This window comes from Ambystoma mexicanum, chromosome 8 (assembly GCF_040938575.1).
Source record: "Ambystoma mexicanum isolate Mex_15411 chromosome 8, UKY_AmexF1_1, whole genome shotgun sequence".
Classification (NCBI taxonomy): Eukaryota; Metazoa; Chordata; class Amphibia; order Caudata; family Ambystomatidae; genus Ambystoma; species Ambystoma mexicanum.
Window position 1 is genome coordinate 1,074,533,687 of NC_090929.1, and position 27,004 is coordinate 1,074,560,690.

The following is a 27,004-nucleotide window of genomic DNA, read 5'->3' on the forward strand; positions in this document are numbered from 1 at the left end:
GAGCTTGAGGCTCCCTGTTGGTGGTATGAAATCGCATCTGCGGCTGTAACCGCCAACGATGCCAAAGAGTGGGATGCCGAAATTTGGGTGTAAGAGGCAATGCAAAGGGACTCACTTGTCGTGGTCAGACTTTCCCTCCTATCTTTGGTCTCATAGGCTCTAGTACTCCGAATTCTCACTCAGGTAAAGTCTGTCTTGTAGGATAAGCTGTGGGTCTCCCAAGTTCCAACGTGGAACGGCAACATCCGCAGCACGGTAGCCAAAACACAGAGCTGGTCAGCCACAGGACGGTCCGGGACACCGGGACACTTCCGACAGCTCTTCTTTACAGGGTACTGAGAAGATGTCATGATTGAATGATCACCCCACTCCACGGGTCGCAGCTCCCTTGCAGGACTGCTGAAGATCAACAGCAAGTCAGGGCTCCACCAGGACAGCAGCAGAGGTTGGTTGCCAGGCCTCCTTCAGGCAGGTCTTGGGTCTCTTCACGGGTCTCACAGATGGACAGAAGTCTTGGCTCCTTCAGGTTACTCCAGGATCTCTCCGGAGTTTGTGCAGGGGTCCTCTTCTTATCCCAAAAGCCAGGTAAGAGACGAAACTCCCACTAGCCAAGAGCAAAACCAGCCAATCACACACACCCCAGCAGTGGTCCAATCAGGACCACTGACTGGAACACTCATGCAATACACTCAGAAACACTGGAACCAGACAGTCCCAGCCCACATCCTGCCAGCAAATATACATAGCCCTACAGTAGCCCGCCAAAGCCTCTGCTTTCCTGGGCCCTGGAACTCCATATAGGGATTTTCCTGGCCTCACAGGCCAGGTAGAAGGCTAAAAGACAAGATGGCCAAAGAGCAAGCGAGAAAATAAAAACAGGGCGGTAAGGCTAAAATAAAAAGCAAACAAAAATGGTAAAAGTCACTGCTGCCCAGAGCTTGTCCATTTAGCACACAGAGTAACCAAAAATCCCTTAAGTGTTAGTCTAGGGCAAAACAAAATGTGTACCCCATTGTACTGCATTGTAAAATGCCTTGTACAATGATAAAAGTTATCACAAGTGATAACAAGTTACTAAAAGTAACAAAGTAACTAGACTTAGGGAAACAATGTTTCCCAGTACTGACAGCATGAAGGACATGTCAGTTTCTCCATAAGAGATGAGCAAAAGACAGTGGTCCTCTTTACGACCCAGGCGCTAATGGGTTAACGGCGCCGTAAAAGGCTGCGGCGCCGTTAACCTATTAGCGCCTAATTACGATGTCCCTTTGCAGGACCCGACCTTAACGGCTGGTGTAGACCAGCCATTAAAGTAGGGACCCGCAAAGGGACCTTGGTGCTAATTACGGTGCCGCAATTTGCGGCACCGTACTTAGCGCCTTCCCCATTCCCATTGAGCCCTATGGGGCAAAAATGGGAATGGGGAAGGGCCATGGAGGAAGGGGGAATTACCGCCCCGCCAACCTTGTAATGGGGTGGTAATTCCCCCTTTCTCCATGGTGGAGTCGGTAACTTACCGGCATGGACCATGGTGCTAACAGCACCATGGTCTTCCGCCAGGGTCGTAATGAGGCCCAGTGTAGTGAAACTTAAGGCTGTACTGCACTGTAAAAAGTACAGGTCAGGATCAAAAATAAAAACAAAAGGTTTGGGGGTACATAAAAATGGAAGGAAAGGTGCAGTAAGAGAAATCTTTCCTAACAGGGGGGTCCTCCTTCTCCGGCCAAGCCCCCTCTATCTGGAACTCAACTCCCCTGCCTCCTGATGAGCTCTTGCATTTCTATGTATAGCTACTGTTTTATATTTAACTGCATTCTTTTGGAGTATATTCGCTGTGTCATAATTAGCTGCATTTTTGAGTACATGACATTTAGCTGTATTTTTGCAAAAGCTGCTGTGTTATAGTTAGCTGCTCTGACTATAGACACTGTGTAGAATTTAGCCACACTCTTTGAATTTACCCTTTTAAATTCAGCTGCATCTACGAAACATGGAAACCAGCCAGGACACACAGGTACGTATCACACTCCATGTTTATGTAAGATAGCCGAAGGCACGGCCACTGACGCGCAGGTATCTGCTATCATACACTACTCTAAAACACATTGCACAACATCTCTGCCCTAAGAATGCAGCTATCCCACCACGACAAAAATGTGGTCGGTTGCACACATAATGTCTCCTGCCCTCGGATGTTCTACAGACTACCTCACAGCATCCATCCGCTTGCCAGATCGTCTTGGGTTGCTAGCAGTGACATGGCCACCCCCATCTACCTTTGCATTGGCTAAAATGCACATGCACATTCTAAATTCCTGATGACTTTCCCATACCTGGACTTCCACCCCCGAGTGTGTGCTCCTACAGCACTTTGAGGCCATACCAATGGGATAAGGTGCTATACAAATGACAATGACATTACATAAATTACATAACACGTTGTCATTCTCTCATTTGAAATAGCTTACTTGGCAATGGAAGAAACAAGGAAACACTTACCCTGTGGCCACCACAGCAAAGGCCGTCTTGGCACGTTCATAAAAGGCAAATCTCTCCACTCTTTCAAGGTCACTCTATAAAAATGATCAGTGAGAAAGTGAGTACTAGAAGCATGTCATGGATACCAATGTAAACACACTTATGTTACCCTGTGTGTAACACTAAGAGGCATCCAAGCACTAGGACAAATAGTGTTTTACTCTATAACTCCAAGGCTTGGTTATCGACACAGGCTATGAAGCCCGTCACCTCTACGGTTATGTAGCTTACGGTCTCCTTTAGAGCAGAATGCCTCATGGGGTTGGCACTCGCAAACGGGGCTAGTCACCCCAGGACTGGATAGACCAAATTATTGACAGCGGAAAGCAGAGTCAGTTCAGTGGGGGATGTGGTGTGTGTGTGTGCACGTGCATGTGTATGCCTGCCCACTGTCCTCACAGCTTGATGGTACAGGGATGCACCGACTGTCACCTGATGGACTCGATCACAGAGTGTATTGGTATAGGGCAGTAAGCGCCAATGTGGAGGTCACAAGCAATGTGTTGCTCGCAGGAGCCTAAACTGTTGCTCGCCAGTTGCGTTAGGTTACCGTGTGAAGGCCGGGAAGTAGGAGGCACCATAATGAGACAACCATGGCAGCGTAGAGCCATGAAAGGTGGCAAAGGTAGGCAATCAGCATGCCTTTTCAGGCAAGACATGAATTATTACTTGTTGTAGAGCCATCATCGCTGCGGGCTGAAGGGCGGGGGGTTAGGAAGGTCAGCTAGACTAAAGCATGGAACGTCACAGTCAATGGTCACACGAGTCTGCACTGCACGGGTGGCATAGTAGAAGGTTACTTATATGACTCTTGAGGTTGCATATTGGAGAGCCTCTTGGAGACTACTACTGTTGAAATCAGAATGAACCATCTCTTAATTCACCTACACACGTGTGGGTGTGCAATGCTCATTGACCTAGCAAAGTGACGATTGAGGAGAAACACAGCAATACAGCTAGATTAGCTTTGCAAGCCCCGGAAAGACCAATGCGACTGCTGCTGTAATTGGCAGTAAAATGCCCATCAGTGATGCTGCATTTACCATGCCAGCCCTTTTCAGCAACATTCAATCGCTGCACCACTTGCTGCTGTGGCACTGGCCGCAGCCGGTTCTTACTCTGTGCAGCAATCACTGTAAACAACTGCCTCCCCTTCTGCACCCTGGAAGGGTGTAATCGAGTGCTTGGCAGTAGCCTGGCAAGTGCCTAATGGGCACATAAGTAACATGAATGCCCAACTGTCGACAATTAAATATGTTATGGATTTTTGTACATACAAGGCTTGTGTTTGTATCCACCATTCACATTATTAGTTAGAAAGGTACATACTAGTAAATGGGCAGAAAAAAGAGACCCACATTTCCCCAATGAGTAATTATCATCTTTCTTTCCTTTGCACAACTGGCAAGTTGATGATTGACAAATAAGCAGTATGCTTGAACAACTTTCCATCATTACACCATTTCCATGCACCTATGCTGTACAAAGGATGTATCAGATGTCTGAGAACCCTGAAGGTGTCTCCCTGACAAGTCCCTGGGGATCTGTCATCCAGATGGCCAGGACACAGCCGTTGCTATTGGATCTAGTTCCTGGGGGTGTACCAGGGAGGGAGGATCAACTGGATGAGGGGTCCTCGGGGAGTGGAAGCCAGACACTGACGGCTGAGACGCGGTATCACCCTTCTTATAACGCCTTTTTCCCAGGATACCACGTAGGATACTCAAACACTCGACCCCCTTTTCCAACACAAACACACCACGAAAGACAATGGACTAACACCAGAACCGTTAACCTGAATGTCCCAACACAAGGTCAGGCAGAGTCAGGCAATTGACCAGAACCACACACACAACTGACAGCCCTTTCCCTTCCCCACAGGGACAAAAGATGGAGCACAAGAGCACACTGTGAGCAAGGCAGACCACACAGCAAGACAGCTATCCAAGCACAGCAGTTCAACAGGATGAGAAAGGTGGCAAGAAACGGAGGGGTGGAACGGAGAGAAGCGACCATGCGCTTTCTGACCCAGACCCTCAAAGCCTCAGTGGAAGGAATTGTAAGACTGCAAACAATAGCCACCGTGTGTTGCAGCAGATGTCAATGGTACACGGAGCACACCTACACGGATAATCACAACAGGGAGAGACACTTGCTACTGTGGTACCGGCCTTGACTCCAGAGACAAGAAAAGCCAAGCGGTTCATCACAGCCGGTGAGTCGAGGGGAGAACCGATAAGAAACCGAACTGTGTTGAATGAAATTCGCAAATGGCAAAGTAAGGAAAGTTCAAAGAACTGTTCACATTAAGGGAAAACCAGCTGCAGAGGAGTCCAGCACCATGTGGGTGCTCATTTGAGAGACTATGGTTGATCCCGCATTTGTTGAAACTACCGCTAACACCAGGCCCTAGCAGAGCCAGAAGGAAAAGGTGAAAGTGGTCATACAGGGGTCAAGCGAAACACCCGGTACATTTGAAAGTCTGACCTACACGTAATTGAAAAGCTAAGGGAGGTGAATCCCTTATAGTGAGAAAAGAGAAAGAACTGTGTGATTAGCAAGAGTTGGCAAGAGTGAACCAAACAGAGGGGCGTGTGCATGACGTTCATTAGTCTGCGCCTTGATCTTTGGCTGGCTGCTGTGCTCCACTCTCGATGTCACGTGGTTTACATCCCCCGTGTTTGGAGAAGGGCGTTTTGGCGTCGGAGCCAAAAAGGAGAAAAGTGTGTCCAGTCAGCTCAGCTGAAAGGGGGAGCGGAGAGCCAAGATCTTGCCATTTCCAATGCCGTACAGTTCAGCCACAACTAGGAGAGAATGAAGTGCGGCAGGCGGCATTACCCATACAGACTTTCAGTCCATTGAGTTGTTGGTAGCGAGTGTGCCCTATCCGCCAAGCCATGGCGTTTTAAGCATGTGAGGAAGGTAACAGCGCTAGCGGTAAGCCCGGGTGTTCCTGTCGTTTCCCAGGTGAAGGTAAGCAAAGTTACCTTGTGGGTTTTTGTCTTGTTTAAAAAAAAAAACGAGGTATTTCCTGTCTGGTTGGCTCGCGTCCTCATTATATGCTACGGAAAGGACTGCTCCCTGTAGGGTCACATGTTGGGGAATTGCACAGTACCAGAGTGTATGTAACGGTATATTTTTGTTGTGCACTTTCTTTTTTTTACTAAGGTTGAAATCCTGTTTAGGACGGTCTACCTTTAAAAAGTAAATTCGAAAAGGCAAGTCTGTACTGTCCCTTTTCGGCAGCGTAGAAGACTGGGGCTAGGTAGCTGTGATTTGTCCCCAACTGATGCCATTTTAATAGCATGGCATTTCTCCATTACGCGCATGCTGCACTATAAAATGTATACCTATCAGACTTTCTGTTCCCAGGCGCCATTGTGGTCTGCGGAATAGCTCCACAGTAACATTGCAAAATGGCACAATGGGCCTCATTACGACCCAGGCGGAAAACCATAGTGCTAATAGCACCATGGTCCATGCCGGTAACTTACCGACTCTGCCATGGAGAAAGGGGGAATTACCACCCCATTACAAGGTGGGCGGGGCGGTAATTCCCCCTTCCTCCATGGCCCTTCCCCATTCCCATTTTTGCCCCATAGGGCTCAATGGGAATGGGGAAGGCGCTAAGTATGGTACCGCAAATTGCGGTACCGTACTTAGCACCAAGGTCCCTTTGTGGGTCCCTACTTTAACGGCTGGTGTAGACTAGCCGTTAAGGTCGGGTCCCGCAAAGGGACCTCGTAATCAGGCACTAATGGGTTAACGGCGCCGCAGCCTTTTACGGCGCCGTTAACCCATTAGCGCCAGGGTCATAATGAGGCCCAGTGCTCCTGTAAACAGTACTGTCGAACATCATTGTAACTCAGTAGTCGGCAGGAGTTACTGAAATAAACCTTATCACCAAAAGACATGTCTTGTGGCCAGGGCAGTGCTGAAAACTTCAATCTGGGCTTCTTGACAATATTACCGATTAAATATCCCCCAAATGTTTTTAGGAAAGCAGGGCATTGTGCCCTTAAACCTGAAGCACAAATCGATTCCCCCTCACCCACCCTAACCTTCTAGCACCACCCGCCCACACCTAACCCTCTTTACCCCCACCGTACACCAACTGTCTATACCCACACCCTATAAAAAGTTAAAACGCATGCACCAACTAAAAAAAGCATTTTAGGAATTGTAAAATGTTTTAGAGGATTTCAATAATACTGATATAGCTTCCCTGTGAGGAATTCGGACCACGTTTTCAGTATTACGCATAAATAATAGCTGTTTTTGGAGGAAAAAAAACAAATACAAATTTAATTATTTACTATTTTAGAACACAGAGTGGAGTTTAATGGTGGGGTGAAAAGTACGGTCTAAAAACAGTGCGATTTAAATCAGCTCAAGCCTCATGTTTTGTGAGCTACAAATGCAGCCAAGTGTTTTAAACTTTACTCTGAGAACTGATACACCTTTTCATTTCAGAGTAGAAGGGGGCTATCATGAGCATTAATCTGTGCTGTAGAGCATTTGAATACATTTTTATCAAACCATCAATATCAAATTGTGTGCTGTGCCGAATCCCAAGATGACACTGCTTCTATGGGGGAAGCCCCTCCCCATGGGGCCAGGGAGGTGAGACTGCTACCCACCAGTACCCCTGGGGTGGTACCCATCGGGCAGATCTCATGTGGAGGGAATCCCCCTATGGGACGAGACCTTGGGAGATATGCAGTATTATTCCCCTACACCCCAACTTCTCTCACCCTGTAATCCTGCACAAGACATAACCCCACACACTTCCGTGCATGTCTGCAGAGTAGATAATGGGCCTCATTACACGGACGGCGGTAAGGGTTAACGGTCACCATTAATGGCAACGGTGACCGTTAACCCTTACCACCGTACTACGAGGTCCCTTTGCGGGTTGGCGGATTTAACGCCTGCTTCTTGCAGGCGTTAAAATCCAACCCGCTAAGGGACCTCGGAGCTAATTACGGCACCGCAAAATTGCGGTGGCGTAATTAGCGCCTTTCCCAGTCCCATAGAGCCCTATGGGGCAGAAATGGGAATGGGGAAGGGCAATGGCGGAAAGGGGATTTACCGCCCCTCCAACCTTGGAATGGGGCGGTAAATCCCCTTTCCGCCAAGGCGGTGCCGGTATTTTACCGGCATGAGCCATGGCGCTAATAGCGCCATGGCTCACCGCCTACCGTGTAATGAGGCCCAATGTCACTTCCCCAAGAAATACTGGGACGAGGAAGAGCAACAACAACATAGTGAAGAGTGAGGATCTCACTGCTGGGATGAGGAAGAAGCTTGGATCCACATGGCAGGTGCCGCAGAACCAAGGTGCGCGAACTAGAGTTCATAGAATGGCTAATGCCATTTGTCTAATAAAAAGGGAAGAAGGACTGCCAAAAGAGAGGCCCTCCCAGGAGGAAGCAGGAGATTCGAATGCTGGCAGCTGTAATTGGTTATTTATAACGCGCTTAATACCCAGAGGTTTCTAAGTGCGGCCCCGGGGATCGAACCTGTGTTGCTCCACGTCGTCTAGCTTCCAAGACGAGCGCATTGCCCCTGAGCTATCCTCCCAAGCTGTAGAGGAGACAAGATGCAGAGAGCACTGAGAACGGGATGTTTACCAGCTGGCAACAATGTCCCCAGAATCTCTGTCGGAGACTTACTCGAGAGGCAGATGCCTGAGCTCCCATTCAGTCAGGAAGCCTGGAGTACGTGGGGAAGCCGAGATGCGCAGCTCAGAGGCCAGGAGTCAGCGCAAAGCCGCCGGAAGCCATGAAGGCAGCAAAGGGAAAGCAATGGTAGGCAAAAGCACCCACAAATGACTAGGAAGCACCGGTAAGCTTTCCAGAGAGGTCGGGAGACCGGGACAGTTGGCAGGAAGGCTGGGAGAAGGCAGAATCACAAAAGCGAGTCTGGGACCAGCACCCATATATCGAATCACAGCCCCCACATCAATCATCATAGTCACAGTACCTGAAAGGAGGATATACAAGGTTGGCTGTGACCAAAGAAGAAGTAGTAGTAGTAGTAGTAGTAGTAGTAGTAGTAGTAGCAGCAGCAGTAATAGAAGCAAAAACAAGACCTTACCACATGAAGAGAGCCAAAGCAATCTTCATTCCCATAGCACCTGGCAGGGGAGTACACCAGGTTGGCTGTGAGCAAAGAAGTAGTAGTAGTATTAATAATAGAAGCAAACCACGAAGATCACAATTAAAGCCAAATTGAGTCTAGAACTCACATCCACACGAGGAAAGAGCCAAAGCAGTCTTCATATGCACAGCACCTGGCAGGAAAGTATAGCAGGTTGGCTAAGACCAGCAAAGCAGTAGTAATCCAGCAAAAAAAACAATTGGCAAATAGAGAGAAGGCAAAGCCTAAGGGCCTCATTACACGGAAGGCGGTAAACCATGGTGCTATTAGCACCATGGTTGCCGCCGGTACCATACCAGTACCACCATGGAGAAAAGGGGAATTACCACCCCATTCCAAGGTTGGCGGGGCGGTAATTCCCCCTTTCTCCATGGCCCTTCCCCATTCCCATTTTTGCCCCATAGGGTATAATGGGAATGGGGAAGGCGGTAATTACGGTACCGCAAATTGCGGTACCGTAATTAGCACCAAGGTCCCTTTGCGGGTCCCAACTTTAATGGCTGGTCTACACCAGGCGTTAAGGTCGGGTCCCGCAAAGGGACCTCGTAGTAAGGCGGTAAGGGTTAACGGTCACCGGTATCCTTACCGGTGACCGTTAATCCTTACCGCCATCCGTGTAATGAGGCCCTAAGACTCACTCATATATGAAGAGAAAGCAAAGCACACTTCATAGTCACAGTACCCAACAGGATAGTGGGCTGTGAATCCAAGGAGAATGAAAGAGATAAACGACCCCATTGAACATTTGGAGCGCACTACATCCTGGCAGTAAGGTTGCACATCCTTTTTGGAATGTATTTGTTGCACCATTTTGGAACTTTGTTTTTGCGAGTGGAACAGCACTTTGAGACTAAAGAAAATCGCCTTTTTACATTAGATTAAGATGTGCAATAGCACCTGGAGCATTCCAAGTGCTGAATGGGATTACCGAATTAATGATCTCAGGCCCAAATAACCAAACATACTACTTTATTCTCAGTTTAATAAAGTAGGGAAATCTGGTGAACACACTGTAGCTCACTCACTCTCAACACATTTCCATTACGTAAAAGGCTTTATACTTCGATGTGCAGCAGCTATTTATTTATTTAGTCATTTGTATAGCGCTCCAAGCCCAAAGACATCTAGGTGGTTTTCTTGACAGACAACTAGCATGGCAAGTTGCAAAGGTTACACAGTTGCATGAATGTTCTAGTTGCAATGGCTGCAGAGTTGCAGGGCTAGTTGCAATGGTTACAAAGTTGCACGAGTTTTCTGGTTGCAATGGGTACAAGGTTACATGAGTGTTCTAGTCTTAATGCAGTACAATAAAATACAAGGTGATCATGGGCCTCATTACAACACAGGCGTTAAGGGGTTAACGGCGCCGTAAAAGGTGTCGGCGCCATTAAACCCTTAACGCCTGATTACGAGGTCCCTTTGCGGGTTGCAATTTAACACCTGCTTTTAGCAGGCGTTAAAAAACCAACCCGCAAAGGGACCTAGGAGCTAATTACGGCACCGTAATTTACGGTACCGTAATTAGCGCCTTCCCCATTCTCATTGAGCCCTATGGGGCAAAAATGGGAATGGGGAAGGGCCCTGGCGGCATGGGGAATTACCGCCCCGCCAACCTCGGAATGGGGTGGTAATTCCCCATTCCGCCATGGCGGAGTCGGTAAGTTACCGGCATGGACCATGGTGCTATTAGCACCATGGTCCAACGCCTGGGTCGTAATGAGGCCCCATGACAGGTCAGGTTGTTCTAATTGTTGATGTGATGCAAGACAGTCTATGGTAATTATGATGTGTAGAGTTGCAAGTAGCAAGTTATTACAGTGGAGCAGTTTGCATAGACACAGTACAGTACAAAACGATAATAAAGGTATCTACAATAACACAGGGTGCATTGAGAGTACATGGGGTGAACATAGAGGTTATTTTGCTAGCTCCTGAGTGAAGAGCCATGTTTTGAGATACTTACGGAAAGCCCAGTAGGAACTTTCGGCTCTCAATGTTGCTGGAAGATTGTTCCACTGTTTAGCAGCCACCACAGGGAAGCTACTTTCACCGGCATTCTGGCACTTGAATCTTGGTGTGAAGAGGAAGTGTGTGTAGGCAGAACGCGTGGGCCTTAAGGAGTGATTGGGTGTGAATTTATCTGTGAGATATTTAGGTGATAGCTTGTGTATGCATTTGTGTGTCAAGGCAAGTGTTTTCTTTAATTGGATGAGAGAATGGGAAGCCAATGAGTGTTCCTTCGGGTCGCTGAGATGTTGGATGTTCAGGGCTGCTCTTAGTGCGTTGTTTTGGATCACTTGGAGTTTGTTGATATTCTGGGCCTTAATGCCTGCATACAAAGCATTGCAATAGTCTAGTCTAGACAATACGAGGGTTCTATCTAGGGTAATGCAGCGGTCAGGTGATAGGAATGGTCTACAGGCAGTGATGAGCTTGGATGTGTAAGCTGCGGCAGATGCAATGCCGTTGACTTGTCGAGTCAATGTTAATGAGTCCAGGTAAAAACAGGGTCTTTACTTAATTCGACACCTTGATAATGTTGCCACCTATGATGAATGATTTGAAAGAGTTGGACAGTTTGTTGAGATGGTGTTGGGAGCCTATGAGAAGGAGTTCCGTCTCATCATCGTTGAGGCATAGCCCATGTAGGGCCATCCAGGCTTGGATTGTTTGATAGATTTTTTCAGCGATTCGAATTCAGGATTTGTATCAGGATTTGGGTGTCATCTGCATAATTAGTGTAGGTGACACCCAGTCCGTCAAGTCGGTCAAAAAGTCTTTGTGAAAATTATTTATAGAGTCAGTCGACGCAGGATCCTTGGGACACTCCAAAAGTAACCGGAACAGGTGAAGCCGCTGAGAGTAGCGAGACGACTCTCATGGTTCTATGGCTAAGGAAGGATTTAATCCAAAGGATTGCTTTAGGTGAGAAGTGGGCTGCTGAGGCTAGGTGGTTGCATAGTATATTGTGATCGACTAGGTCAAACGCTGCAGAGAGGTCTAATAAGAGGAGGAACGCTAAGTTACCATTGTCTTTTACCTCATCCATTTGCATTTTAAATGTCAAGAAGAGCTCTGCTTCCGTCCCATGTCTTGGGCAGAAGCCAGATTGTCGAATGCCGAGGAGATTGTTAATTTCCAAGTGGTTTTGAATCTGGAGGTAAACTGCTCTATCCAAATTTTTTTAAGAGAAAGGGTACTGTTGCTATAGGTCTGTAATTAGTCGGTGTATAGGGGCCTAGAGTCGTTTTTTAGGAGGGGAAGGACCCAGATATCTTTACGATTGGATGGCAAAGAGCCAGTTTCGAAAAATGCATTGATTAATCTAGTGATGTAGGAGGTCAGTTCAGATGTGCAGTCTTTAATCAGTGACGCCGGACAGATGTCGCCTGACATCTTGACGGACTGAGGATGGAGATGTTCTTTTCAGTTACACTGTTCGAGACAGGTGAAAAATTCGAATAGCATGTCTGATTTGTTGGTGATGGGGCTGGCTGTCGGTTGAGCAGGTTTGATGCTGATTTTTTTTGGTTAAAGTTTTGGTTTGCAGGAGGGTGATTTTGTCCATTATGGCTATTTGAATCCCAGAGCACCAGCTCTCGTCTTTGATACAGCTTTCTCGAGGTGTAACTGGGGACTCAAGTTCTCTCAAGATGGGGAAGAGTTCTTTGGATTCTGATTTAGCATTTGAGATTCTCTAGTTATACGTGGTACTTTTAGTACGAAGCATTGCCTGTTTGTAGTTTTTAGATGCTGCGGAAAAGACTCCTTTGTTCCGTAGCGTTGGGAATTATTTCCAGTTCGATTCAGCTGTTCTTTTCATATTGCATGTTAAGACGGATTTCTGAACTCTGACCTGGTGGGCAGATGTTCAGAAAGCCAGCCTAGTTTCTTGGATCAGGGTAACCTCTGGACAAGCCAGACCAATCAAGGTAGCTATGGTCAAGACTAAGTCTCAGGAGGGGTGAGGGTGACTGAAGGACCTCAATGAGCACAAAGAGGAAGGGCACTTACAAATTACTCCCAGACAGGTGTATATATATCAAAAATATAAACACATTTATTACAAGGCCTTTGTAGCTCAACACACAGTAAAAGAATCACAGCAATACTATCAAACCAACACAACACAATCAATACAAGATATATAGAAGACCATTGGGGTCTAAAGGGTTAAAGGCACAAATATGTTCACAACCTAGAGGGGAAGGAAAATAGGCAGTGCAGATAGTCTTTAGTCCCCTTCAACATCAAACACACACCTAAGAGGCAGTCCAAACCCTAAGAAGAGAGGAGCCTTATGCTTAATAGTACATGAACTGCAGGCGCACACGGTTGTTCCTATGGGTAAAATGGGGTTTCTTCAGGGGTCTCTAGCAGCTCAGGAAGATGGGTGAGGCAATGAAGAATAGATTTCCACTATTCGAGGAGGGCCTCCACTTGAAGGCAGAGGCGATTCCAAGGTTATGGAATAATTTGCTAGTTTGCACTAGAAGTGGAAAGGAGAGGGGACCCCGGGGCCACTCGTGCGTAAAAATGGATGGAGGTGCTAGGGGCCACCGGTTAGGGTTATGATTACTCACCGGCCCCAGGCGCACTCTGGACCAAACTTCGCCAGTCGAATCCACTGTGGTTGCAGGTTCGAATGCGACAAAAAGGACATCTCTGTGGCTTTCAGTTCTGAAGATACAGCGATATTCCCAAACGGGACAGTGGCGATTTCTCCGCTCCTGATGGATGGATCAGGCCAGTTTCACTGCAGCAGGCTTCAGATGCAAGAGGGTCACAAATGCAGTGCACCTGCAAAGATCGTTGCCGTGGTGGGGCAACACAGTAACCGCCATTACTCAGGTCCTGGCGCACTCGTTTCACTTCAGACCTGGGAACACCAACTGCACGTAATTCGGTGTGAGGGTGCCGTGGACACAGAGCTAACAGTATACCAAGTTTCGAGGGCCTCCTTGAAACCGCGGCGGAGACAGAGCAAAGGTCCTGCGGAAGCTGGTCAGCCCACTGGTTGGCCCAGGGACACTTCCGAGAATGCTTAATTGCAGGTTTTGATGAAGGTGCCAAGAATAGTTGGTCCCCCTATTCTAATGGGTCGAAGCGTCTTCGCAGACCTTCTAGGATGACCAGATGCAGAGGGATCCCACAGGACAACAGCGGGCTCAGGGTGCCAAACCTTCCAGCGGGTCACCAGCGGTTCCTCGACTCAGATTCGTAGTTTCAGGATACTTGGATCCTATCCTTCGTTCAATGAGAACTCCAGAGATCGACATGGTATGTTTATTTGGGGCCTCCTCTTATCCAGAGTCCTTCGTGCCAAAACGAAGAGGACCCAATGGGAGATCTGCTCACAAACACACACTCCATACGTGGACCAATCATGGACCACGGTGGTCCCAGGCATTCACAGCACTCCAGAGTCTCTGGCATCCAAGATGAGTATTGGGGACAGACACCCCAGCCCATATCCTGGAGGCACACACATACACAAGTCATGCAGATGCCCACAAAAGCTTGGCGTTTCGCGGAAAACTGCATGACCAAATAAGTACTGACCCGGGTTGGTTCGACCTGGGGAAGGCAAAGGGGCAAGATGGCCAAAGGACAGGACAAAGAACCTTGTGGCAAAGCCATTTTGGAGCCAGGCCACCTATTCGTGCCAAATGTGATTAACGCGGTTTAAATGGCAGGAAAGGGTTAAAATTATATGAAAAGATAAGCTGCCACCAGCCCTGTCCATGACACATCTGCACATCTCCTAAAAAGTACTACGAGAGAATCTAATGGAAAAGGACTAAGGGAAACAAAGTCTCCCACTACTGACTGTCTTATCGGCATGTCAGTTTCCACATAAAAAGTGAGCAAAAGCCCAGAGGAGTGCAGCAGAAGGCTGTGCTTCTCTGGCAAAGTCAGACTAAGGTGTTTAAACAGCAGCAAAACGTTTGGGGGTGTATAACTGGATGGAAAATTACATATAAAATGAAATCTTTCCTAACATTGTGAAGGGCTTTCAGGTTGGGTGTATACCAGGTGTTGAGGTGGGCTAGTGGTTTAGCTTTGCGTAGAGTGAGTGGCACTACTTTGTTAATAGCTGTTTAGAGAGTTTGATTATAGAGGTCCAGTAAGTCTGATGGGTCTTTGGTTTGCAGGTTGTGGAGTGCTGTGATAGGGTGGAGCAAGGGGAGGATGTTGTCGGCTGTGATACTACGTGAGTTTCTGGAAAGTGCAGGTGCAGCGGGAGCCTGAGGTGGAGTGGGGTCAACTCCTGCATTCTTGTCTATGTTGAAGGTGATTATGTGATGGTCCGACCAACGGGAAATGGACATTGGAAGTAATGTTAGTGTTACAGTTGAGGGCAGGGGTCAAGTCCTAAAAATTAAAGTGGGGGTACTCGTCAGCAAATGCAATGGGATGTGACGTCGCCAGAAATTAGCCTACCATGGTGAAATTGGCTTTGCATAATCACCTATATTGCACAAGACAAATGGCATTTGTCTTTCATAAAATCAACACACACAAAACGAAGAGAGGATATTTTCTTTTAATAGTGTTTTTGAAAACGTTAAAAAGGTGTGCATGTTTCAAACTCCAAGAACTGATACAAATGTTTTCCCTGGGACATTCAATACCCAAATGAAACATTTGACCTTTAGTTGTTTGCTATTTTTCATCAGGTTAAATAGTGCAGTGGTGAACCCTGACTACTGTGGTTCGATCCCTGTGGTTGGCTTTAATGCATACATTCAAAGAGGACATAGGTTTCTCATTTTAGCTGGGGGGACTGAGTCCACCCTCTGAAAAAAGTGGTGGGTGCATCCTTTAGTGTGGGTGGGGTTGTGTATGCGTTGAGAGTAACCTAATGATGAGATGGTGTTGGATAGGGCCAGGGCATGTTTTTTTGTACGGTAATTGAAGCCCAGATTGAAGTCACCGAGAAGTAGGGTATGGGTACTGGTCATAGTATTGGTGGAGGGGGGTTGTGCTATGTCGTGCTCAAATGACGATAAGGGGCCATGAGGCCTGTAGATGAGATGTATGTTCAGCGTGGTTGTGGGTGAGATGGTCATTTTGACCGAGAGTAGTGGGTGAGATGGTCATTTTGACCGAGAGTAGTTCACCTGCTTGGAAGGTGGGATTGGGTGTTTCACAGATGGTACTAATGTTCTTGCCGATGATGGCTACTCCACAGCCTTTGCTGGTCTGTCAGTCCTTGGCCCTCATTACAAGTTCGGCGGTAACCATGGCGCTATTGGCGGCATGGCTGCTGCCGAAATCGCGTCGGGGTCCAGGTCCTCGGAATGAGGACTTACCGGGCCATTCCGAGTTCGGAAGGCCCGGTAATTCCTCCCTCCAAGGACCCGGACACGGTCCTTCCCCATTCCCATTTCAGCCCCCATAGGGCTGAATGGGAATGGGAGAGGGAGCAAACAACGGGCCATTATGAGATGGCCGTGTTGTTTGCTCCCTATTCCCCTCGCGGGACCCGGTAAGCACGCCTGGTTTTCCCAGGCGTGCTTACTTTGTCCCGCGAGGGGAACTCGTAATGTTGCGGTACGGAGTGAACGGCGCCGGCACCTTTTACGGCGCCGTTTTACTCCATACCTCTAGGGTCATAATGAGGCCCCTTGAGTTGTTTTCAGGGACAGCAAGCGAGAGAGCCGGGCCTGCTGCTGCATCGAGCCATGTTTCGGTGATCGCTAGGAAGTCAAGATCATTGGCTGTGATCAAGTCTGCAATATCTAGGGCGTGAGCTAGAGGTGATCTGGCATTGATGAGGGCACCCTGGATGGTGGAAGCTTTAAAATTAAAGTTTGTAGTTGAGGGATGCTTAGTGTCAGTATTTTGTAGTTGAGGCGGGGTTGGTGGTTTGCTGGTGTTTGCTTTAGCAAGAGGTCTGCAAGAGGACAAGCAGGTAGTGGACAAAGAATTTATGGCTTTGGAGCTGCCGGAGTTGGGATTCCTGGCTTTGATCCACTAGGGTGGCTATTGGATGTAGCGCACGAGTGGGAGGGGATTCTGGAGTTCAGATGCGAGTTCCTCCAAGGGAATCGACGGAGTGTAGGTTGAGGCCAAGGGGCTTGGGTGCTTGTCGGTCCGCTTAGACTGTATGTTATTTCTGTCAGCTGGTGTGCTGGGAATGGATTGATTTAATCTAGTAAGGAGTTGATTCATTCCAGTAATCTTAGTAAGGTGTGCATCTGAGTTGGCTTGCTGTGGGTTAGGATGAAAGTGATGAAAAAACGAGTCAGTGAAATAGCAGTGAAGTCAGGGAGTTTAGGAGACATGGTCAATAGGGTGGCGCTAGGATAATGAGCGTGGGTGAGTACAGGTACAGGGTAGGAGTGCGGCATGGTGAAGCACATGCTACTTTGTAGTTGGAACACACTGTGTGGGTACGCTGCGACAGTTTATGTCAAGGTTCGTGGATAGTTGGGTTCGTTCTAGGTGTTGCTGTGCATTGAGCTAGGCTGTGCTAGGACTGGAGGGAGAAAGGGTGCTAGCACAAGTACCATGTGGGCACTGGTGCAATCTGATAAGGTGGCTAAGCAAGGCATGTCAACATGATGTGGCAGTACATGATTCGTACATGAGACAGTGTTGTAAGCAAGGCACCATTGCAGTTATATCCAACTCGTAGATATAGGAGCTGGAGGACTGGCGCAGCTTCGCGCTCGTGGTACAGTTACAACAGGCCCAAGAGGAGGTTAGGAGCAGCCAGTTTACAATAGCTCGTTGAGCAGAGTTAATAATGAGTAACAGAGTTAGGATAACTGAGAGTATGCAGTTAGGCGGTAGCTGGTAAGTCCAGCGTGGTCGACTGAGTCTAACAAAACAAACACATATTACTGTACATGTTAAGGCAGGCGGTAATAGCAAGGTATGCCACGTAGTGTAAGTACATGTATTGCATAATACATTGAGAGCAGGAGCATATTAACAACAAGGCGCGATGGGAGTGGGGGGCCAAGGTTATTTGTGAGGGGGTCTGCGGGAAGTCAGCTAAGCACTTGTGGTGATTACCGAGTGCTTGCGAGTGTGGCAGAGTACAGTCTGGACATGGAAATGATTAACAAGACAGCATAAGTTCAGAGGGTCTGGCTGGGCTCAGGATCCTGTAAACTCCGACTGCCTGTGGGGCTTATCATGGATAACGATGTAAGATAGAGCATAAGCCCAAGTTTACCAGGGCCAGTGGGTTGTGTCTTGGAGGCGGCGGCGCTTGTCTGACCAGGCATGGCAGCATTAGGCAAGGCTGTGGCAAGGTGGGAGGCAGCGCGTTATTGCGTAGACGTCGCTGTTGCTGCTATGGTAACTCACGCAGCATGGGGAAGCCCACGATTAGGTGTATTGCACAGAGTAATGTCTCCAGAGTCTGCGGTGAGGCACAAACAGGGCCTTTCAATATGGACCTTCGAATTGTGGGTCGTGCTTATGCCTACCGGCCAATGATAATGTCCCTTAGTAGGCGGTGATGGCCAATCGGATAGTGCAGCTGCAGAGATGAGTGCCTCTCACAAAGGCACGAACGAGGCAGCCATTTTAGAAGTGGTGGTTGCTTCAGCAAAGGGCAATGAAATCAGGGTGAAAAAGGGGAATAAACGCTTTTTTTTAGAGGATGCTGTTCCTCGTTTCTCTATTAGAGTCAGAGCACGGTGAGGTGAAAGCACAAGTGGATGCGAGTGCTCGAAATGCACTTAGCAGAATGGTTTCATGAATTCTGAGATGATAATAATGATGGAATTTAGCTGGGCTCACCAGAGTTGCGGGATGGGTGAGGGGCCTCACTGCTCCTGCAGCATGAGGATGATTCCGGTGGTGGGGCTCCTACCCACACACCATCGCTGAAATGCTCTGTGTAGCCAGGTAAGGCACAGACAGTGCCTTTGAATATGGGCCTTAAAATTGAGGGGCCGATTTACGCCTACCGGCCAATGGTAATGGCCCTTCGTAGGCCCTTCGTAGGCGGTGATGGCCAATCGGATAGTACAGCTGCAGAGATGAGTGCCTCTCATAAAGGCACGACCGAGGCAGCCATTTTGGTAGTGTTGGGTATTTCTCCAACCCTTATTTGTTTAATAAACGCCTCTGTCAACAATCATGCACCGAAGTATCAATCTCCTCCTTCCACCCCTTTACAGCGCCTACATATAGAGAAAAGTCTATATTTAGATTTGGTTCATATTTGGTTTAGCTTGAGATGTGGGTGCAGTCCCCTAGTAATACAAATGGAGAATCACCAGCCACATTTACTTTGATGCCATTTTATTTAATAAAAGAAATTATTATTGCAAACCAGCCGGCTTCTTTCTTGTCTCAACAGGGTGTCTCCCCATTAAAATACTAGGGAAATTGTAATATCTCTTACAAAGGAATTTAGGGTGGTGTTGGTGGCAGGAGAATGAGGCAATGTGAGAAATAAAATGCTATGACATTGGAGTCTTCCAGCATTTATAATCTGATTAACTATGCTGTAGGGTGGTTTTAGGATGGGGTCTATTTATTTGCCATTAACAAGATATTAAAACAAAAACAGCAACGTTTAACCCAAAATGAATGTAACCTGAATGTACAGAAGATAAATTGTTGTTTTAATGTTACAGACAAACAAATGTAAATCCAGCAAAATAGTACAACCATAATTTCAACAACAGAAATCCCTACTTCGACTAGATACACTTTAACTACAGCATGGATGTGACCTACCTAATATGCAAAGGAAGTGTTGTTAAGTAGCGGTGCACTGAGAGTTAAGGTTAATTTGTAGTATTTTGAACTTTGTTTATGTTAGTGAAATTGTTGTTTTGTTCTGACTATTTGTATCTTCACACTGTCATTGCCAATTTTGGAGACTTTTCTATTTCTGTTTCAGAGTGTTTATGGGAGCCTTAATATTCCCATTGCCGAAGTTTATAAATTATTCTTAACTCTTAAAAAAAAGAAATTCTCACTGGATTCTATAATGCGCACTATGGAGGTCTGTGTTGGCCCTCACAGTCTATGGCGGGACTACTATTCTTACGGGTATTAAGACCCTAGATGGACTAGTCCTCCTAATAAGCACATTGTATGAACATATGAGCGAGAGCATTTTAAATTTAAACGCAGAGAAACCTTAAATTTCATCCAATTCAATAACTTTCCTACTATCCTCATGCTCTTGGAAATAGAATAGTACATAAATTGCCCGAGATGAAATGGCTGTGTGTGTATTCTTAAGTGTCACCTGTAAACACGTGTCTTTTTTTGGGCATCCAGACAGTATGGCTTGCCCAAATTATAGGCAAATTTATGGGATTTTAAAAATGTAATATCTTGAGTTTGGAGCAGATTTTCTGAAATGTTTGCGGCACTCACCAGTGCAAGGTAAGCCTGTTGTATATTTTGTAAAGTCAAAAATAGAAGGACAAAATATATACACCCCACAAACATGCTATTTTGGGTCTGAACTTAAAGCAAAAACAACAGGACAAAAAATACTTGAGAGTTTACCAAATTTGGCATGACTTTTATTATGGCCAAAAAATAGCCTACTAAATTTGGTGAACGCACATAGAAAATGTCTTAAGTTTGTGGAAAATGTTTACTCTTTGTCAAATGTACATTTCCTGTAACCAGCTACAACACTAAAATTATATTGATACAGGCATTAAAATAAAGAGTTCAGAGTAATTTCACAAAGAGTTAAAGTCTAAAAGAGCAAAAATAACAGTTAAGTTAGAAACACTGACAGTATACCACTACAAATCCAACCTTAACACTCACTTCAACTATGATATTGATGTAGCCTGCCTAATACTTGAAGTGAGTGTTAAAGTTGGATTTGTAGCAGTATGGAGTGTGTGTTTATACTTCTGAGTTTTATGGTGGTATGGTATACTGTGAGTACCTTAACTAGGTTGTTCCCACTCTTTGAGCACTAACTTTGTGGGAGATGAATCATAATTCTTGATTTGCAAAAATGTTTTATATCTAACTTCAGTGTTTTTTGTGGGGAGTATGGTGTAAGAGTATGTTGTATGAGTGTTTGCTACACGAGTGTATATGAGTCCAATCATATGGCGTTTTAGCCAGGCAGTTTACATTTCATACTTGTATGCAATTTACATTTTGTACACATCTTCTATGCATATAAAAATGAACATTAAATGTGGTCCGGTTAATGTCAATTTCTATATGTATGTATAGTAGCTATACGTAATTTACATATGTGGTATGTCAGAAGAAGGAGTCAGACAAATGGGTGGCATTTCAATCTCAAGGTTGTATTAGAATAATAAGAAATAGACCAGACCACACAGAAATAAGTGTATTAAACAAAAAGCTTAACGGACGGGCCCTGCTGAGCATGCTATCTGCAATGCAGAAAAAATCCTCAAGGTAACAGGAAGGCTACAAAAATAGGCTTGATGAATCCCTCATCTGCATAAAGTGCAAGAAAAATAAATTGCTGTTACCACAGCTTATTCATGGTCAAGAAACTGACCCATCTTTCCCTATACCTAGATGTTGTGCCCTACGTAGATGAATTTTAACTCAGGTGCTCTTCGTCAGGGTGGTTGTTAGACTAAAGAATCAGTCCTCTGCCCGAAACTATCCTATTCTGACTCTATCACTAACCAAATGTATTCAAACAAACATAAATGAAGCCATGAGAATGACTCCCTTCTCATGGCCCAACTGGTTCAGCCTTAAGGGCTGATATCTGATAGTCTCTTCCAAAAGTTCTGGTAAGGCCTTGTAATTCCTCCCAGGGACTTCTTTGGGCTTGGTTGAATGTCCAACAAATATTCTCTGTCTGCATTATATATATTCCTCGAATGTCCTCCTCTTATTTTTTTCTACTGCAACTAGGGAGATCACTCCAGTAATGTCCTTGGATTTTGCCATGGTTTCCATAAACCCTCTGGTGAAGGAGACCACTCCAGTACCAATCTTTATCCTAGCTATTTCACTTGCAGTTATTGTGAAGAGGGAGATTACTCTTGAGTGAGGACCTCTTGACTCTTGGTATCTTTCTTGCAACTAGTGTGATGAGGGAGATTGAGGGTCTCCCATTGCTCCTATTACCTTATTTCTGGTGGAGGCACGTCTGTTACGCTCACCTGGTATCCACGGGGACGACACTCAGCCCAGGTTGCTGGATTCGCCCTGGACCCCTTCCCGATCCCGGGTGGTGCCTTCGATGGAAGTCGGGCCTGAAAGCACAGGAGGACTGGATTTAATATCAGATACAGTCTCCTCCCACCTGCCCTGGGTTCGACCCGATGGCCCTCTTCTCACCTTGTTGTGATGTCTGGCGTGCTCTCTTTGCAGGGGTGGGAGTCTTCTGCGGGTTTGAGCGACCGAGTTACTTCACTGGTGCGAGCCCATTCAAGTGTCTTTAAGGTAGCTAGATCTAATTGCAGCAGTCTTTATATGGCCTTGCCTTCCTTTCTTGTGGTCAATGTCTTTCTTTATTCCCCCTTAGGTGAGCGGAGATTCGCCATGTGCGCAGCTTGAATCGGGCTCCTGCCAGAATGGAGGATGCAAGAGCGTACTACGATTTGGTGGGCAATGCGCTAAGTGCGGCGCTGTTTTGCCTTTTACTTCTAACCCATACTCTTTCTTCTTTATCAGGTCGCAATGGTCTTTTCTGGTGTGCGAGGTGTTCCGGAACGATGCTGGCCTAGAGATGCCCAACCAGGTGAGGTTCTTGTGATGACTGAGGCTAGCGCTGTACGTAACTTGTTTTAACGTTGTCTTTCTCTCTCTCCCTCCAGGTTGCTTCCTTTCCGGTGCGTTTGCAGTGTCCCGAAGATGCTGATGGCTGGATGATGACCGCGAGCAGCAGAATCATGGACGAACGACGGACAGAGGAGGGATGGAATTCGCAGGTAAGTAGAGACTAATAATGATGTTCTTTGTTTCATCTGCAGGTCCGTTGTTTCAAGGATCGCCGGTATCAGGACACTGGACACGATGAGCGTCACGCTGCTGGCTGCAGAATAACGCGAAGCGCGTTCTGTAACTTGGGTGTGGTTTATATAGCCCTCTAGTAAAGTAGTCCAGGTAAAGTAGTCCCGGGTTACCACACCCCAAAACACTGTACCGCACAGTCTGGTTCTAGGAACTAGACTGTGGGGGTGCCTCCATGTTGGCTTCAGTCCCCAAAGAAAAAGTAGTCCCTTCAAGGAGGTTTCCCATTCTGAACATGAGCCAAAGGCGCCAGGACTGACTCCAGGAGAGTCCAGGAAGGTAGTGCAAGGTTCCTGAGGCCCCAATAGAACCCTGAGTCCTAACCCTACCTGGCATGTGGGCATGCCAGTGGGGTTTTGGGTCAAGGGTTGTGACAACATCATAGATTCTTCCCGGGGTGCTGGTCTTGCTCGCTCTTGATGAACAGTCTTCGTGTCCCTCTTTCCGCTTCCCGCTGCCCCGCACTGGCTCTGCAAGATTCATGGCTTGTCAGTATCAGCGTAGTTGAAGGACCCCACGGTCCACCTCTGAGGTCATGCCACCGTCGGCCTCTCTACAGCTTCTGCGTAGGTTGGGTCTCCCTCTGACTACGGAGTACTACAAGGACTGCACCAAGTTGTTCTCACGACTTAGGACCAGCTTCTTCTGCTCACTTCCGCGTTCGCAGGTTTGAATCTCCCGGGGTTCACATGCTTCACACCAGACTCTTTTCATTGAGTCACTTCTTGGTTTTTATGTCCTGTATCTGGGTCCTCCCCAGCAGAGTGCCATAGTCCTTTTGTATCAATGGAGTATTCTTCATGCCTCTTTGGGGCCACCTCTTCTCAGTACTGTCGAGACCTGGAAAAGGAGTAGTTTGTATCACTCCTCCAATCTTCCTCTTCTCAGTACTTTTGGAGGATGACTTGTTATCACTCTATCTCCCTTTTCCTCCTCCTCGTCTTGGTGGTATTAAGTCTTAAACGAGGAAAGGAGGGAGTATTGCAGCAACAAACAGTAGCGCTTTCAGTGGGTTCTTGGACTTCAAGGGTTTCATGGTCTCAAAGGCAAAGGTATTAGGGAGTTCCGTCATTGAACAGGAGTCCTTATCTCCATGAGGGAGTCTCTACCCATGACCTCCCACTTTCTGCTGCCCCCAGAGGGATTGTTGCAGAGCAGGCTGACCTCCCTACCCTCACAGGGAAGGGCTCCCCTCTGGTGAGAAGTGACGAAATCCTGTGAATCTTCATACATGCCATACATGTGCATGTCTTATTTAACATGTCCATTCATTTAGAAACATGGGGATGTCCCTTGTGGAAAATAATCAAATAAATCACTCCATAATTACTCGAAAGTCGAATCAATCTAATTTATTTCTAAAGGCATCACATAAACTTATACCAACTTTTCATTTAGTTGTTAATACCCATATTCACAATACAACACAAACATTACAAAAAATAAAATGAAGTGCCTTTGAATAGTGAAGTAGAAAGAAAGACATGGGAGAATACTCCAATCCGTGATAAGGTTAGGCCAAGAGAAGAGGTGTTGAACCCATGGTCAATGCAAGGACAGTAAGACCAAGGGCCTGGCACACAAAGTTTAAAGACTGTGTGCCTCCCAGACTAACCGATTAATTTAACCCATGGCGACTAGTATTTCTACACAAATGGGTGGCAGAACTGTGCGTAGTTGGCAAATGTACACAATTTATATCTCCAATACGTTTCATAGACATATGTACAATCTGGGTTGTAAGAGTATCCGTCATAAGTTTATGTGCCGTATGTGTGCTTGTGTCATAAATGAATGTGCCGTAAAAGCATGTGCCATAGTGTGTATGTGGTGTGTCTTTGGTAAGAGCATGTATAGTGTGCATTCGATGAAATTGTGTGTGTGTGTTGTAACAGTGTGTATCAAAAGTGTGTGTCATACATGTGAGTGTGTGTGGTAAGTACTCATGGTGGCAACAGTAAAGACAGACACAAGTGATCACAGTTCAAGGGTGGGAGCAAGCTACGACTATCAAATAATAATAAGGCAGACCTACTGGCTTCATTGCCAATCCTTACTACTAAATTACAAAAAAAGTATGGAATAATGTTCACCAGAAAAGAAAGAAGTGTTCACAAATGATAAGTCAGGATTGTATGGCTAGATCTCCCTTCCCTGCGTTTGAAGCACGGGACAAGGTGGGACTCTCGACCACAGCACACGCCTTGGCCTCGCCGGCACGAAGTTCACAGTTCAAGTTCAATACTATCAAAACCTTCAGAGGCTAAGTCTCTTTCCAGAAAAAGTCTCTTCCAGAAAAGGCTTGCTGATTCAAAATAACAAACAAACAAACAAACAAAAGGTTCCTTTGGTACCCTTGCACCTTGGGTGATTGCTCTTGGCCACTTTCGTCTCCCTTAGTCGGGCTCAGATCCCTCTTACAAGGTGGACCTCCCTCCGTCAGGTTCACTACGGCCTTCCAAATATTGCTTGGGATATTCAAATGTCCTTTTAAACAATTTCCCACTGTGGACAACCCTCGACTGGATTCACTCTCGTCAACGCAATGTTCACGGGTGTATTATTCTTGATTCGCAAATAACATACAAACAAATGTTCTTTCAGTGGTCTTGCACTTTGGGCGATTTTCTTTCGCTCCTAGGATCTCCCTCTGTCTGGCTTGAATCCTCCTTGCAATTTGGGCCTCCCTCATGATTTCTCTGAAAAAAGAGCCCTCTGTAGAAATCAAAATCAAAATACAAGAAATTACGAGGTTTGCCTTAGAGCACAATTGGATTTCGGACGGAGAAGAGACCTTCCTTAACACCTCAGAAGGTAGAACACCTGTGTTCTATGCCCTACCCAAGCCTCACAAATACAACATAACCCCTCCCCCCCCGGAGACCCATTGTCTCAGGGTGCGGTTCGATCTTAGAACCTATCAGCAAATTAATTGATCATTTTCTCAAACCACTGAGCCAACAAATGCTGATTTATCACAGGGACAACATGTCGACCATAGTCAAGTTCAAACATCAACCATTCAACCAAGAGGAAAACCTGCTGGTCACTATGGACAGCAAAAGCCTCTATACAAGTATACCGCAGGATGCAGCAGTGGAATGCATACGACACCATCTCACGCATCATATGACACAGAAGAGGGTGCCCACTAACTTTATTGTAGAGTTGCTTGAACTAGCCCTCACAAACAATTTCTTCTAATTTGATTATGTATTTTACCTTCAAACCTGCAGCACAGCCATGGGGGCAGCCTTCGCGCCGAGCATGGCAGTGATTTACATGGCGGAATACCAACACAGCCATGTATTGAATATCTGCAACCCTTTTTTGAACAACATTTCCCTTTGGCATCGATATATCGATGATATTCTCTTCATCTGGAAAGGGCAAAGTGACACTCTGGAAAGTTTCTTCAACTGGGTTAACCTACAAACACAAGAGATCCAATTCACTATGACCAATAGTAACCTGGAGATCAACTTTTGGATCTTTTCATCAGGCCAATAAACAAGAAACAGGAATGCACAATATTTAAGAAAGACATGGACAGGAACACCATCCTGCAATAAAGGAGTCATCATCCAAAAAATCTACAAGACAACCTTCCCTATGGGCAATTCTTAAGAATCCGCAGGAATTGCACAGATCTCGAACAGTTTAAGACACACGTGACGGTTCTACAAAACAAACTTGCATCCAGAGGATACCCCAATAAACTCCTTAAGAATACCAAAAAGAGAGCCTGTTATACAGCAAGAGAATCACTACTCACTCCTAAACCACATAAGACTACTAATGATGATGTTATGACTGTGTCTCCACCTTTGAACCAACTACCAACAAGCTCAAGGGACTCCTAAAAAAGTTCTGGCCTTTAGTACAATTGAGCTTGCCAGAAGAACCAACGCCAAGAATGGCATTGAACCGTTCAAAGAATCTCAAAGATGTGATCATACATGCTAGAACTAGCAAGAAAAGCGCCAAAACCGAAATGTGGAACATGAGAGTGATCCGAGGTCAGGACTTGCACAGTGTGCCGGTTGACCAACAAGATGACTTCATTTCTTATAGACAACAAGGAATGGCATTTTAGACACTTTTCTAATTGCAAGACGTCCAATGTCATCTATGTTATAGAATGCCCGTGTGGTCTACGTTACGTAGGCCAAACCAAACGACAAATTAACAAAAGAATTGGAGAACACAGGTCCAGGATCCACTGTAGAACACATACAGCACCATTAGTGTCCCACTTTCTTGAACTCCAACACGACCCAGATGACCTAGAGTGGTGGGTGGTAGACAAAGTGCTCAACACAACTAACGCAACGAGCGCTTT

General features: G+C 46.4%; 1 protein-coding gene across 2 annotated transcripts in view; it reads right to left on the reverse strand.

Moving 5' to 3' along the window:
- FUOM (fucose mutarotase) overlaps nucleotides 1-27,004 on the reverse strand; it is a 126,528-nt gene that overhangs the window by 19,136 nt on the left and 80,388 nt on the right. The window contains exon 5 of one of the 2 annotated variants that reach the window (XM_069611066.1): nucleotides 2,500-2,573. The exons of the other annotated variant lie outside the window; for it this stretch is intronic. Coding sequence (XP_069467167.1) covers nucleotides 2,500-2,573 — 74 coding nt within the window. The remainder of the gene's footprint in view (nucleotides 1-2,499; nucleotides 2,574-27,004) is intronic. 2 annotated transcript variants of the gene reach the window in all.